Here is a 10,776-nt window from a genome sequence, read left to right on the forward strand (position 1 = left end):
AGCAAAGATTTGACAGATTTCCCATTCAAAATTCCAGACCAAATAAGCTTCTAAATTTCCTACTTATCCAAACCACTACTACCCATGGTTCCAGACCACCCACATGTTACCCATTGCTAACCAGGATAGGGTGCAAATGACCAGTAGCATAGAGATGTCACAGAAAGAAATTCACATTTGGATTCACACATCTGGAGGCAAAGCCAGAGTCATGAAAGGTTTAGTGAAGGAGGAAACTGAAACCTAATGTGGATGCCTGGGAATACAGGAAGTGCTTGGATCTCCCTTCAACTGAGCCTCAGCAAATAATAAAGACATTGGTATCCAAGGAAAGTTGGGTTTTGTTTTCCGTGCAGACAAATTAAGGTACCTTGATTTGCCTCATTCCAAACATTGTGAGATAGACACGAAACTAGAATCTGTGCTTTGCAGGGCATGTTCGGTATAGCCAGACTTTGATACTTAGACCTCCCACAAAATGTCCAGGGTTGACTATAATGTTTGTTACAGTAGAAACATTACAGTTACTGTATGCATGAATAAGTGTCAATTTTCTATTATGAATTTGCAACCGATGTACCACTTACTCAGAAAGAATATTCACTGACAAGTAAGAATGTCCGGACTATTGTGTGATTCAGCATTTTGATTTATTTACTTATTTTTAACGATAATGTTTCTTTACATCTTTTTCTGTAAGTGGGGAATAACTTGCTGATATACAGAATGTGGTAAGTGAACGAGACTTTCTTTTTAGCCACACTCACCTGAACAAAATACAGCGATTAGTTTTACAATTAGAAAATGCAACTATTAATATATACAGAAGAACAGGCATGACTGCATTACAATGCACAGGAGCTGCTTCTCAAAATTACTGAGATTAAAAATTACAGTGATAAAAACCAAACTGGGTGACAATTGAAAAGGATGTGTATTGTACTCTGTAAATGTAGAAATATTGTGTTTTCTCCAGCATATTTCAATTGCAATTACACAGCAAGACCTGGATTGTGTGAACTATTAAAGTGTACCTGCATGTTGCAGTATTGGGAGGTAAATGCACAAGTATCACTACAGTGTTATTAGTAAGAAGTCAATGAAGGTGCAGCAGAAGAGCTTCAAACTCAAACTAAAAAACACAATCTAAGGTTCACAGATTTCAAATGGCAGAAAATACCCCTTTCCCTAGATGAAATTATATAGTTTTATTGGAAACATGTCCACATCATAGGGGTGCACATACATGTAACACCCAGGAAGCCATATGCACACAGCCATCCCAATCCCATGCACAAATCCTTTACTACAAATACATAACGTGAGCATTAAAGAAACCCCAAAGTGCAAAGATAGGAGTGATGTGAGGAGCCTACCACCTAACCATCAGCCTGCGCAGAACCCCACCAGGGTATAGAAAGGTCTCCCTTGAGTAGCCTCTTGCATCAGTAGATAAACAGATCCTACAAAGAAAGGGAAATGTCCTGGAACTCTGGGTTCCCATAGCCCAAAACCCAGGAACAATGAAAGCAGCTTGCCTCTAAGCTCTGGGGTCAAGCACTGCCAAGCAGAGCACGAAACCGCTGATGCTGCCCCAGGCAGGAGGAAGCCCCCTTGCAGGTGATAGATCGCCAGTGTTCTGCAGCACAGCACCTATGCAAAGGAACTTAGTGCTGGGGTGAGGTCACAGGGTCCTTCTGGGAAAAATTCTTGGGGAAAAAATTATTGGGAGATGGGGTGGGGGAAGGTTTGCAGAGGGCAGCAGGGCACTTGGTTAGTTCAGATTGATCAGCAACATTAAGACAACTAAATGGACACTGAACCAATCCTGTCGTTAGCCCCACCTCCCACTATGAAACTGGATTGTACCTGTGCTAACCCCATCCCATGGCACACGAGTTGTGCCGATAGAATTTTCTTTCGCTCCTACATCTACTAGGGCAGGTGGAGACAATCAGACATGGATTTAGACCTCACAAGGTTTTTACAGGTGATTCTACAATTCCCCAAACCTGCCACCCATCCTAACACAGCTTTTTGGAAAGTGAAGCAGTGACCCTGGTGTGGGTGTTGGGAGGGGATCTTGTTCCTGTTTCGCAGGGCTAGCCTACACTAGAAGCAGTACACTGGCACAGCTGCACCGCATCTGGGGAAGAGCTCTCCCATCAGCATAATAAATCCACCTCTGCGAGAGGCAGTTGCTATGTTGGCGGGAGAAGCTCTCCCACCGCATGGATCGGTGTAACTTACGTTGCTCAGGGGGTGGTTTATTCACACCCCTGAGCCACGTAAGTTATACCAAAGCAGGTGGTAGTGGAGACCTGGCCTTAAAGAGAATAGCTTTGCCAGTGCAAACGATGCTGCAGGATAAATGCAGAGATTGCAGGGCTTGGCTGGCCCCATATACATGGTTTCATCCTTCCTCAGCGACAACCTGCGCAGGCTACATTGGCGCAGATTTCACATATATCCATGTCTTGGACAGCCAAGTCTGTTCAGGAAGAAAAGAGAATATTTCAGTGATACTGTCAGGGTATTTCTGTAGGGGAATTGAGCAAGCACATCAGGGGACATGGAGACTCCTTCCTTCTCACTGCTGCTTTAGGAGCTTTAATAGTCACCTGAACAAAATAACAAGGAAAACTGCACCTTGTAAAGTCTTAGCTGAAGAGCAACATCTTTTACCAACGCACTGTGGAAAAATAGCGCACAGGAGATAGGTATTCAGTGACCGAACCAAGAACACTCGCTAGCACAGAACTGTGCTGTTCAGAACCTAGATTCATTGATCCATCAAATTTAAAGCCAGAAGGGACTATAAGATCATCTAGCCTGACCTCCTGGATATCCCAGGCCATTACATTTCACCCAGTTATCCCTCTATTGAGCCCACTAATTTGTGTTTCACTAAAGCATCTTCCAGAAAACCTCCAGACTCAATTTGAAGCCACCAAGAGATGGAGAATCTACTACCTCCCTTGGTGTTTTGTTCCTGTGGTTAATCAACCCTGATGTTGAACATTTTGCCTTATTTCTAATTTGAACGTATCTGTTTTTAGCTTCCAGCCCTCAATTCTCGTTCTGCCTTTCTCTGCTAGATGAAAGAGCCCTGTAGTACGTGGCACTTGAGTTAACAGCTAGATTGTTTTCATATGTCAGAGTCTGGATTTGGTGACATTCAGGATACACATCTTTCCTTTGGACTGAGGGACTCTAGTCCGGATGGTGCTTATCTGGGAAGGGCAGCTGTCTTGAGCTAGTGAGTTGTAGTGTTTGATATTTTTTTCCGGCAGTGCTCAGAGAGCAAATAAAAGTCAGTGACAGATGTTATAGGGTTTCATGCAGGAATCACTGGGCAAATTTGCTATGCAAGAGGTCAGACTAGATCAGGGGCATCCAACATACAGCCTGTAGGCTGTACATGCCCACCAGAGCATTTCTTAAGGCCTGCAGCCTGTTTCAACACAATACTAACGGCCGATTCATTGGCATTTTATTGTCATGTTGACATTGTTTTCATTTATGCAAGTGTGTAAATAGGTTGGTTCTAATTGTACAGGATTGTCTATCTAAATACATATGAAACAAGCTGAATGTAAAATAGAAATCAGTACAGATGACTTTAAATCTTATTAATAATCTATAGAATCTGCTTGGCCCACACAAAGTTGTGCTTAGGTTTACGTGGCCCTCTCGTGTAATAAGATTGGGCACCACTGAACTAGATCATCACAATGGGCCCTTCCGGCTTTACACTCAGCTAAGCTGTAGCAAGAACAGTTACTCCGGGGGAGCTACCCCATAGTCACTTCAGCTTGACCTAGGTAACTCCTGCATCAGCAGGTGTCATACAGAAATCTCTGTGCTAGCTAGCGACGACCTCAACAACTACTACAATCGCTACAGGCAATTTTGCATGACTGCCAGCTGCGGAAAGCTCATGGGTACACTAGCCCTAGCTGTTTATCAGCTGCCCTAGTAGCAGGCTGAGAGCCTAGGGGAACCAGTGCAGTTCTGTGGCTGCCTCTTTTGAACATTTGAGATTGAAGGGTCTCAGCTTGCGAGTATACACTACGTACTCAGCCTGTTAAAAATGATGGGTGCATCTTCCCTTTGACATACGAGCTTGAATTCTTTGGGCAGCTCCGGGTTGGCACACACAGAAATGAAACTTGTCCTAGCCATCATCCGAGGACTGGCTCTGGCATCCGCATCCAAGAATCCCTTCAGCTTCTTCACAGCCTCGAGCGGGAATGAGAATTCCCCCTCCTGTTTGGAGAGAACCAAAGCAATATGTCAGGCAAGAGTCATTACACAGATCCTGCTCGCTGCACCAGAAGCCAGTGATGCCATACACGGGCACAATGGTACATTCCAGGGGGAAAGGATGGTGCTCACTGTTGAGTGATTTTGGAACTGTGGGGGGAAGGGGGGAGCTGTTAGATTAGCACTCACTGTGGACCAATTGTCAATCCTTCAGTACAGAGACCTTTGAGGTCACCTCACCATGTGACCAGGCTGGCCAATCAGTTAGACAGAGGCTTTTCTACCCATCTTACTGAACAGCAGCAGCTACATGCATACTGCACTTATCCCTGACAGACCCTCCAGCTAAAAGTCTCATCTACACTGGAAGGTGCATAGAGAATATAGAATGTAACCACTCCATGAGGAGGATCCCTGTCCTTTGCTATGGTCCAAAAAGAGTGGTGTATATTTATGTAAAAGCTGGCCCAGCCCCGCGGTGGTCACTACTGTTTCTACTGGGCTTGGGACCAGCATCAGATGATGCTCAGCAGATAGGCAACACTGCGTATTTGCAGAACAGGAGAGAGGTGGGTGTGTAAACGGGAATAGACTAGGTGGAGGAGCCAGGCTTATAGGAGCAGATCTTGACTCACAGCCCCCTTCCTTTCCCACCAAGCAGAATGTCTGTTCCCGGGCTCCGGAGCTGCCAGATTTTATAATGGAAGTTGAAACATTTATTTGCAAATGATTTCTGTTTACAGTCCACAGATGCCACATGCCTCACAAAGCATCTTTTATGCATCTCTGCAATGTGCCGTCGAGATCTGTGCCATATGGCAGGTACTTTGTTTACCCTACACAGCCCTGAAAAGCACATTGCAAAGTCACATGAATGTCAGTCACCATCTTGCTGAAGATGCGTTGTTGGTCATGTGGCTTCTAGGACATATGGAACGAAAGCAGGCCAAGGGATTTCACAGCCCAACAGTCTCTGTGGGGTTTTTGCCTTGAGAAATCAGTTTGAACCTGGGGAAGCTGACCTGGCCCAAGTGAAAGGACTAGAATCCTGTTCACAAGTGAATTGCACGAGCATTCTGGTCTCACGAGTGGCAGGATGAAGCCAAGCTCAATGAATATCAACGCAGGGCTTAAAAAATACAAACGTACTTAATATTCCATACAGCCCTGGGTAAAAGCCCTTCCCATGGAGCTGGGCTCAAAGTGCAAGGAGCTGGACGTTTAGAGCTGATCATCCTACACCCATGCGTGAGTGTGTGCATGGGTGCAGGTGGCCACTCTTGGAAAGACATTTGGTGTGTTACTGGCAGTAGAATAATGAAAGAGAACCAGAGGCAAACAGCACATTAAAGATACTAGAAAAGGCAACAGTTTTTCCAGTTAGATGTGGCTTTATGGTGTATAAAAAAAGTCATTGCTGCAGCCACAAGGCAGATGGGAAGTTGGAGATTTTTCTTCCTTTCACAGAAAAGCGTCTGTTCCCACCCACAGTCGTTGAGCTCAGGAACAGCTTGGGAGAAAAGGAAGAAGCAACCTCATAATCAGCAGCACCCTGCCCCAGAAGGGGAAATGAAGAGAAAGCAAAGCTGAGATACTGTAGATTAGTTCCTGGCAAACCATGGAGAGTTGATGAACGGCTGACGATACCACACACCTTGGCATTCCAGTGAAGTTAGTGAAATGGCAATGAAATTCAGTGATGGCAGGCTCCTGCAAGGGTCTGAGCACAGACTGAATTCTTTCTCTCTCTCGTTCTCGGTCTCTCTCGCACACATGCCCAGCCCCCTTTGGGTCACATTTGCAAAATAACACAGCATCCAACCACTTCCCGTTGTTCCCAAAGCCCCCAAGAGTGGCTGCTGAGCACTTCTGATAATCTGGCCTCATTCACCAGCCCCCTTTTGATTTAATAGCCTTTGGGTCCATTTTTTATTCCCTTCGTGACATAGTTGCAGGCTCCGTCACTTAAATTAGTTGATTATTTGCAGGGGGAACTTCTGCCCAGAAGCAGATTAGCCAGGTGGGCCAGAAATAATGTAGCCCTTTCTGTGAAATAGATGTCCCTAATCACTATGTCTGGAGCTGCCTGGCAGCCACTGGGCACACACTTGGCACTTATAGTCCAGAACATCTCTCACTGGAGGAGTTCAAAACATTTCTGCAAACAATCAAGTCTCACAAACCTCAGAGGTAATTATAAATACAAAGCCCATTACACAAGGTGTGTGACTTCGAGGTACGGAGCAATGAAGTCACACACCTTGCTAGTGGCCAGGTGAGGATTAGAATCTAGGAGGCCACTATTTATGATCTCCTGTTCTAACCCTGCTCCCTTGCATCACAGTCACTCCTTGTTGAATCTGTAACAATCAAAGGACAGTGGTCTGAGAGCCCTTGATCTCACCTGGACATAGACAGGCTGGGAGCTGTGCACCAGTATCAGAAGCACAACAGTTACTGGGAAAGTGACGCCTTTCATGGCACCTGCAGGTGCTACTCCCTTTCCTTCTCAGGCTACGTCTTCTGTCTTGATTTGAGTGCGTCGGTCTCCTTTTCCCCTGTCTCTCTGGCTCCTTTTCTCTCTCCTCTGTGCTCCTTTGGATTCTGAGTACTCAGTTCCTCTAGCAGGCAGGCCTGTTCCTTCCCAAAGGGAAAGGAAGCTTTATAAAACCTTCATACACCATTGACTTGGTCATTCATTAATCCAACCATTGACTGAGCAAATTTATTGCCATCTAATAACCACTGAAGGGGCTAATAGTTAACTACTTATCAACAGAGCAGGCCGGCCCCATCCTTGCAGGTCCCAATGTTTATGAGTCTCTTCAGGCTTGGGAAAGCAGATATAACACAAGGAACCATAAAATTCCAGCCCTTACCTGCCTGATCCCACACACTGTCTGAAACCATGGTCCCCCCATGTGGTCTGTCCTTAATTTCTCGCCAGCACATGTGTCCACAGTGTTTTGAGAATGAAAGGGGATTGGAAAGAGATAAGAGGCATTTGGCCCCCTTGAAGCAACTGCTTGTCACTTGGCTCCCTCCTGGAACTCCAGTGAGTAAGGAATGCAGTGAGGGATCTGGGAGAGTTGAATGTGCTCAGGACGTGAGGTATCTGCTGTGTGCAGATCTGTGAGTTTCTCTCACTGCTGCTCTCTGAAGCACCTTACTAGAGTGCTCCCATATGCATGGTACAGCCCAGCCCAAGGCAGCTCCCAGTCAGTGGGAAAGAAACAGTGCATAAGGAATGCAAAGGGATTGTGCAGGAATTGCTCATGGTCCTTAACAATGACACAGGTCTTGGCAAGACTCCTTCCACCATGTAGCCAGCCAGCAGGAGCTCCAGCTGCAGACAGACAACCCACACGAGCCCCACAAAGTGAGCTACCCCATCGGGAATCTGCACCTGGTTCCTTTTGGGAGAGAGATCATCATGGGCCCTTCCTGAAACGAAAGGTAAAGTCCCCTGAACGGCTACACCAAAATGGCCAGTCCACATCAATCACACAATATTGCTATGGCCCCAGGCCTCCATGGGTTCAGTCCAAACACAGCACAAAGGGACAGACCCTGCCCCAAGGAGCCGACCGTCGGAGTATGAGCCTAGAGACGATAGGTGAACACAGCCAGATTGACAGGGGAAGGACAAGGAGACAGTGCTGGTCGGCATGGTGGCCAGTGGACCCAGCACATTAGTAGCCTAGCCACTGCTGAGCTTTTGCATAGGCTTCGGGACACAGGAGCATTTTGTGACGGGCTCTGAAGGAAGCCGATGAGCTCGTTTGGCGGGTGCTTGTGGGGAGCACACACACACACACCCCCGGCGCGTGAGGGGCAGCCTGGGAGAAGGCACAAAGAAGTTTGTTTGAAGATGTAACAAGTGGACGATGGAGGCTAGTATCATGGGCCAGTCATAGGCAGGAGGCGGCCTTGTGACACTGAAAGAGAGGTGACAGGTAGGGCGGGAACTGGCAGGGGAGCAGGATCAAAATTAGGTCTTACTCCCCACCCCCAAGCTTCAGCTCTTCCCAAATCTAATCAACCCCCCACCTCTGCCCCAACCCACCCCACACCACTGCCTATGTCCATAAAGTGTGGGCAAGGGACCTCTTTCCCTGTCTTAGCTTCCAAAACTATCTCCCTTACCATAAAATAACCCCTTCATCCTCTCCTACCAGCAACCTTCCCTCAATACTCCCTGCCCCACTGCCCTAGACCCTCCTCCCCTTCTCCAGGGCTCCCTGCCCCGCTCCCCCAGACCCTCCTTCCCCTCCCCCTCCCCAGGGCTCCCTGACCCTCTCCCCCAGACCCGCCTCCCCTCCTCCGGACTCCCTGCCCTCTTCTCCCAGCCCCTATTCTGCCCCCAGCAGTCCCTGCTTTGGGATATTCTGAAGGGGTCCAACAAGCTGTTGGTGTGCGCTGAGCCCCTGGACTGACTCCTGGACTCCCCAAAGCCCCTCATGCTCAGGTCTCCCCTGAACTTCAGGGCACAGCTGAACACACCCACAGTCTGGAGGCCTAGGGGACATACTGCTGTTAGGCCTGAATAAAGATATAGCAAACAAAACCAGGTATGCCAACCTGACCAAAGTCAGGCTAACAGAGGTTTGTGAATAATCCCTGAGTGGAAAACACTGAGAAGCAGCAGCATGTCTCACAAGCGCTGGGAAAAAGTGAGATAAAAGAGAAGCTGCATTCCTGGCATAGTACCAGATGTGCTGTGTTCGGGCAGCTCCTTCGAAGAATTGATAAGAGCCCTAGTTTCCCAGCCTCCTTGTTTTCACTCCCTGGTTTTGTTCTTTGTTTGTTTTTAACTCCCCTACATTTCTAACTTTAGGCATGCATGTATACTAAAGGTGTCTAGTTTCTAGTTGTTAAAAAAAGGGGGTGGGTTGCTCCAGTAAATAATTTATAACGCAATGAAACTGTCTATATAGGCTTATACTAAGATGTAAAGAGCGGGCTGGTTCTCTCTGGAGACGAGCTGCTCTCTATTAATGCGTGCACTTGTCAATAAAAAGCTTTTGATCGGACCTTGCTGGTGTTGCCTGTCTCTCTTGCGGTCAGACAACGAACTTTGCCGTCGGGGTTAGAGTCCCTGACATCTTTGGCGACTCCGCCGGGACCCGTCTGACTCTCCGGCGGGGGATCGGACCCTGAGGCAACGCAGCGCGCATCCTCCAGTTTAGAGGAGCCTTGCCTGGTGATCTGATCTCTGCGTTGGCGATAAGGCGTGTTCTGTGAACCAGCTGAAGCTCGTAGAAATCCAGCAATGTCCACCTACCCGTTGAGTAGGGTCCAGGTTGTCGGGGTTAGAGTCCCTGACAACTTAGGTCTGGGTTAGAGTCCCAGTCCAGGTCTGGGTTAGAGTCCCAGTCCAGGGTTGCGCAGGATCCAAGTTGTCTGGGTTAGAGTCCCAGCCTGGGTTTGAGTCCCAGTCCAGGTGTTTGAGTCCCCGGAGAGGTAAGCAAGCGCTCGACGCGGGGAGGTGGGGGTTAGAGTCCCTTTACCTCAACCTGGGAAAGAGGGGTTAAAGTCCCTTCATTAAAATGGGACAAGTTGGCAATAAGTGCCCGGGGGACGCCCCGTTGTCTCTGATACTTAGAGATTGGAAAGAGATTTCTGAGACAGCTGGCCTAATTAAATTTAAGATGAGAAATCTGTGTTGGATCCAATGGCCATCATTTACCTTTCATTTGTCCCCGACTAGAGACTGGCCGGAGGGTGAAACCTTTTCCACAGATAGGATGAACTCCTTAAGGGATATTTTGGTTGATCTTAGGCCAGGACAAATGGATTACTTGTTTGTATGGTACAATTATGAACCCATGGAGGGATGGATAGCTTTTGAAGCTGTTTGTATGGAGAGCTCTTGTAAAAAAAAAATCCCCCACCATATGCCCCAGAGCTGCACCGGGAGGAGGACAATTTTGTTCCTGTTTTTCCCCGCCTGATGGAGTGCAAAGATTCAAAAGCAGGTTAGGGACAGTTCAGGGACAGAGGAGAATCAAGGGGGAGCTCAGAGTGATGGTCCCTCATCTTCAGAAGAATCAGGCAGCCTCACCCCCTCTGTGCAGCCTCCAGCCAGCCTTTTGCAAACTTGGTCAGGGACTGCTTTTCAAACACCCCCAATATTACAGCAGCCCTCGTCCTTGCCCTTGTGGACCCCCACTAGGTTACTTAACTCCATAAGGGAGAATGTTTCTGAGACACCCCTGATATGATAAGTCTCGTTGAGAACTTATCTGGTTCTACTGGTTGCTGGGGAACATGAGACGGTTTTACCCATATCCTGTTTGCAACTTCAAATTTGTTTAACTGGCAGTGCACTATGCCTCACTTATGAGACAATCCTGAGGCAGTGGAAAGAATGTTCTGCACAATCTTTTTCACTCATGTGCCCACTTGGGCAAATGTAAATCAGTTATTAGATACTCTCATGACAAAAGATGAAAGACAAAAAGTAAAAGAAAAATCTGCAGCTCATTTGAATGCACCTTGGCTAATTAC

The 10,776-nt window shown here is 47.3% G+C and overlaps 1 protein-coding gene across 1 annotated transcript; it reads right to left on the reverse strand.

The window, feature by feature from the left end:
• Positions 1–2,417: 2,417 nt before the first annotated feature.
• On the reverse strand, positions 2,418–6,745 carry LOC115636777 (guanylin-like). Its single transcript, XM_030537300.1, has 3 exons — positions 6,671–6,745; positions 4,080–4,269; positions 2,418–2,491 (listed from the first exon to the last, which is right to left on the reverse strand). The coding sequence occupies exons 1-3, from the start codon at positions 6,743–6,745 to the stop codon at positions 2,424–2,426; spliced, it is 333 nt and encodes a 110-aa protein (XP_030393160.1). The 3' UTR covers positions 2,418–2,423.
• Between the last annotated feature and the right edge of the window lie 4,031 nt (positions 6,746–10,776).

Source organism: Gopherus evgoodei, chromosome 18, assembly GCF_007399415.2.
Source record: "Gopherus evgoodei ecotype Sinaloan lineage chromosome 18, rGopEvg1_v1.p, whole genome shotgun sequence".
Lineage (NCBI taxonomy): Eukaryota > Metazoa > Chordata > Testudines > Testudinidae > Gopherus > Gopherus evgoodei.

Excerpts from the sequence above, each read along its gene's own strand:
- LOC115636777 (XM_030537300.1), bottom strand. The coding sequence starts at position 6,745 with ATGAAAGGCGTCACTTTCCCAGTAACTGTTGTGCTTCTGATACTGGTG. Across the intron at positions 4,270-6,670 it reads CCCAGCCTGTCTATGTCCAG|GAGGGGGAATTCTCATTCCC; the intron begins GTGAGATCAAGG and ends CTCTCCAAACAG. Across the intron at positions 2,492-4,079 it reads CATCATTTTTAACAGGCTGA|ACTTGGCTGTCCAAGACATG; the intron begins GTACGTAGTGTA and ends CTTCCTGAACAG.